This window comes from Pteropus alecto, unplaced genomic scaffold, assembly GCF_000325575.1.
Source record: "Pteropus alecto unplaced genomic scaffold, ASM32557v1 scaffold213, whole genome shotgun sequence".
Taxonomy (NCBI): Eukaryota; Metazoa; Chordata; class Mammalia; order Chiroptera; family Pteropodidae; genus Pteropus; species Pteropus alecto.
This window is the reverse complement of record NW_006434829.1, coordinates 3,498,071-3,502,683: the sequence shown is the minus strand read 5'-3', so window position 1 is coordinate 3,502,683 and position 4,613 is coordinate 3,498,071. Positions and strand designations below refer to the sequence as shown.

General features: G+C 61.5%; 1 protein-coding gene across 1 annotated transcript in view; it reads right to left on the bottom strand.

The window, feature by feature from the left end:
* Positions 1-2,082: 2,082 nt before the first annotated feature.
* The window catches only part of NCOR2 (nuclear receptor corepressor 2), a 165,081-nt gene continuing 162,550 nt past the window's right edge, over positions 2,083-4,613 (bottom strand). Inside the window, exons 52-53 of the mRNA XM_025045498.1 lie at positions 3,170-3,329; positions 2,083-2,231 (exon numbers count right to left, since the gene is read on the bottom strand). Of these exons, the coding sequence (XP_024901266.1) occupies positions 2,083-2,231; positions 3,170-3,329 (309 nt within the window). The remainder of the gene's footprint in view (positions 2,232-3,169; positions 3,330-4,613) is intronic.

Below are 4,613 nucleotides of genomic sequence, written 5' to 3'. Positions count from 1 at the left end.
GGAGTTACAAGAACGGCAGCCTGGCAGCGGGCAGACGGCGTGAGCACCTGACCTTCACAATGACCCTGTGACGTAGCTGCTGAGAAACCAAGCGAGGAAGCAGAGCTGGCCCGACTCGAGGGTCTGCAGATGGAAGGACAGCCAGCCTGTCACCTGGCTGCCACGGCAAAACCCTCGTGGCTTCCGGGAGAAGCCGTGAAACGGGTTTTCCTGGGTGGCTCTCCTTAGCTTTCTCAAGGACAGCATGGCCAGGGGACACTCAACAGCTCCCAAATTATGCAAATAAGAGTCTCTGGTTGCCAGACCACCGGGACGCCCCACTCCTTCCCCGGCAAACTCATGTCTTTCTTCCTTGCCTCGTCCCCGCCGACCCCTGCGCAGACAAGTGGACGGTGTCTATACAGAACCAAACGGCTCGTCTGAGCTACGCCTCACGCAATAGCCTTGTCCCCATTTTACAATGGGAAAACTGTCCCTAGGCCCGTCTCTCCGTCACAGTCCATTGAGCACCCCTGCAAGCCAACCCCAATTTCAGAAAACCAGCAGTGGCCTTATTGGGCATCAGCTCGCTCCTTCACAGAAACTCCTGGCCCCAACGCCGACGTTCGTCCAGCCACCCTGGGCTCCCAGCCTTTGCCCACACACGTTCCCTCTGCTCAGCCCGTCCTTACCCCAAGATCTGCCACCTCCAGGAAGCCGCCCCAACTGCTCCAGTCCAGTTAGCACAGTGTCTGCATCACCCGGCCCCAAGAGGGTTTGTCCTGAGCCAACCCCAGTGCCTTGGGGACCAGCCCATTTCTGCCCTCCCTGTGGGAAGCAGCGCTTCGGACGGGTGGGCCCGGCCTCCCTCCATGGAGACCTCCGGGCCAGACAGGAGGGAAAGGGCCAACCTCAAGGCCAGGGCCCGGCTCCGACCTTGGGCTCCACCCCCTGCCCTTTATAGCGAGGCTGCAAACACTGCCTCAGAAACACCTGAGCTGCAAATCACCTGCATCAGAAACACCTGAGCTGCAAATCACCCGCATCAGAAACACCTGAGCTGCAAAGCGCCCGCCTCAGAAATGCTTGGGTTGCTTATTGAAAACGCAGATTCCCAGGCCCAACCTGGGCCTAGAGAATCATTCGTATTCTCCAAGAATCTGCATTTCAACCGACTTCTCAATATTCTGAGAGACGGGGACATTTGCCAACAACTGTCCTTCACTTTACGAATCACATTGCAATTTTCTCTTGAGTCCGATCCTCACAGTGCCAGTTCAGCTCCACACAGTCACCAGGGGACTCAGGGTCAGAAGGAAAAAGACAGCTGGCAGAGGTGACCACGTAGGCTGACTTGTGTCCACCCCACCGCCCCCAACACATATCGCTCTGGTCTGACCACAGCTGGGGGAGGTGCCATGGGACCCTGGGTGGCACCAGCATGCGTGGCCAAGCCCTGGCGTCTGGCGTGGCCAGCACCACCTGCCCCATCTGGGATTCCAGGTGAGGACGCCTGCAGACTGGACGGAAATCCTGCCCAGGGCAGGGCCTTTTGCTGGCCCAATGCTGCCACCTGCCTGCTGGCCTCAGTATTGCAGCTCAGGCACTAGGCTGAGCCCTGTGGGGGCACACAAGAGGCCCACCGTGCAGGTGTGAAAACAAGGCTCAGAGAGCACTCAGAGCGTCCCCAGTGTCACATGGAATGTCACTTCCAGGCCTGGAAGCCAGGCCCTGTGTGGCTCCAAAGCCCTCTGCTCATTTCACCCCATGGCACATGCTCACAGGGTAAACTTGGGGTGATGTGGAGTGCCAGGGCAGCTGGGCAGAGTTCCCTGAGGATGCAGACACCTCCCCCACTTCCTCTAACCTCCCCAGTCTACACCCTGGGGAAGTGGGGAGCTGGGCCAGCCCAAACCGTGGGCACCACCAGCTTGGCAGGCAGGCAGGGGACGTCACTTTCTGCCTCCAACGCACCCCAATTCTCTGCTGCCCCCCAAATCCCAGAAGCGTCACCTCTAGTGTTGAATGTGAGGCTGAAGTTCAATGTCTGCTGAGGGGCCGGGCTCCCCCAGGGCCATGGCCATCCCTTCTGGTGAGGCCCCATTAAAGCCCCAGAAGGCTGGTTCCAAGCTGAATGAACACCGTCACCTTGGCTAGACGTGCCAGCCAGCTCATGAGCCGGCTGGGCCAGGAGGCCCCTCTCGGCGTATCTGGGGTCATCTGTCCCAGGGTGGGCTGATAGGCCAGCATCCCTGGGCCAAGAGGCAGAGGGACAGGGACAAGGTGGATTCTAAAATCATGGGCGCCCTGGGCTTAGAATGACTCTAGCATACCAGGAACCCCTCCTTTGCAGACAGTCTTGTGGGGTACACCTTGGATCCCCCACACTCCTCAGAGTTCCAAGTTTCCAGGATCCTGGGAAGCCAGCCCCCCCCCACCCCACCCCACCTTGTACAGCCCCAGCTGCCTCGGCCAAGCCCCGCCCAGGGCACAGCCCCCGGAGGCCAGCCGTCTCCGTGGCTGGCCAGCGTTGAGGCCGAGGCCCAGCTCCTCTGTAGACAGAGCCTAAGTGGACACAAGCTGCGGGTCCTTCGCCCCACAGTGCAGGGCTGACCTCAGCTCGGCTGAGGTGGAGGTGCTCCAACTTCTGCTCGGAGAAGAGGGTGGACATGAGTGGCCACGCTCAGGTTAGGGACACCGGGGGGCTGTGGGATAGCTGGGGTAATGCTGGGCTGCCCAGGCCTGCCACCTGCAGGAAGCATTTATGCAGGGCCCGGCCAGCCTCAAAGGCCCGGGTGGCCTTCCTCCATCCTGGTGAACAGGCAGGAGGCCACCCAGAGCCCTGCGGCACACACGTCACGGCCACCTTGCCGGAGCGCCTTCCCCACGTGCCACCCACACCCTGGGCGGTCACGCACGGGGAGAGGGTGGGGCATGGATGGGCAGCGAAGAATCCCAAATGCCCGTCCAGGAACAGGCACCCAAACTGGCAGTGGGGCTGAAATTTACACCCGTCAGGGGGGACCAGGCAGGCACCGAGCTTTGGGTAAGAGCGGAGCCGGACAGGCTGGGGTGGGCAGGATGCACGCGGAGCGGGGAGCAGGAGGGTGGGGGTTCCAGAGTCTGCTGGCGCCCCTAACAGGCAAAGAGGGGCATGTGTCCACCGCAGAGAATCGCAGCCTGTCCGAGCCTCGGCTGGACTCCTGAGGGAACACTCCTTCCTGAGACACCTCTTCCCGAATCTGCGGGGAGCCAACCGGCAGCTGCTTCGAGACCCAAGCGGGTGAGGCTCGATCCTTCTCTTCTGCCTTGGCGTCAAAGACAGCAGTGACAGTGGGGTCTGCTTGTCCCTTAACGCGACAAACACTAAAAGCACTTAGGAGCTGATCTCGGACCTGAGTGTGACCACGCAGCGCCGTCCCGTGGGCCCTCCAGGGACACCCTTAAAGTAGGCGTAAATATCTGCAAAGGGGCCCGGTCTGGTGAGTTAGGGGGATGCTCCCTTGGCCTCCCGCTGTCTCCCACCCCAGCTGCCCGCCCTCCTGGCCTCCCAGTCCCAGACAGAGAGGAAGCCTCTGCAACTCGAGTATAATTCGCTTTTTAATGAGAACAACCTGTGTAAATGACAGAAGGCTGCCGCCGTGCACGGACGGCAGTCACAGACCACCCATCAGATCCATTCTGCCCAAGGAAGGGAGGGAGGGAGGACGCGGGGGCCCCTGAGCCGGCGGCCCCGCCCCCCGGCCCTGGGGACGATGGGGTCACCGACTGCCCGCCCGCACACGCCTCTTGAACGGTAAGCAGAGATCGAAAGCGCAGCAGCAATAATACTGGGTGAGTCCTTCCTTGCGTAAAACATCTGAATTAATTCATTGAAGGTATCAAAAATATACCCTGTAAACCAATACATCATTTACACCTGCCTTTCTTCCCCATCGCTGCGGCAACGATGTGTGAAAAAAACAGTCCAGGTCCTCGAGCAGCCGCTCGCCCCGGGCCGCACCCGGCCGCTTCGCCCGCCAGCTCCCCAGCTGGCTTTCCAGAGGGGCCGGGGCCCTGGCCAGGCTCTGGCTTTGCTTCTCTCCACCATCCATAGTCAGAGAGGGGGCTGTTCAGGTCCACCGGAGCTTGTCTGGGCTGTTGGCCGGCCCGGCAGGGACCAGCTTTGTGTGCCTGTTCATGAAGGCAGCAGGATTTCCAGTCCTCAGCCTGAAGGACAGAGATATCTTATGTTGTCGTTTGCCCAGGAACAGCCACTACGCCCTCTCCGCTCCACTGCCTGGAAAGCTCTCTGAAGGGGATCTTGCCTGGGAGGCCTCTGCGCTTTGCCTGCTCCGCCGTGCCCGGCCCTGGCCCCGGCCCTGGCCCCGGCCCCGGCCCCTCCCCTCCCGAGCACCAGGTAAACTTCCCCTGAGTAAGGTCACTGCACAGGGCCAGCCGGGGCGGGAGTCCTAGTTAAGGCTTGAGACAGGCGAGGGTGCCGGCTCTGGGTGGACGGACGGGTGCGCGGGCAGACTCAGGGGCTCCTTCCTCGGTCCGGGCAGTCGGCCGCTGGCCAGGCCCCGGTGCCGTCTCCCGCCCGCTTCTGACAGTCACTCGCTGTCGGAGAGCGTCTCATACTGTGAGAGCAGCGG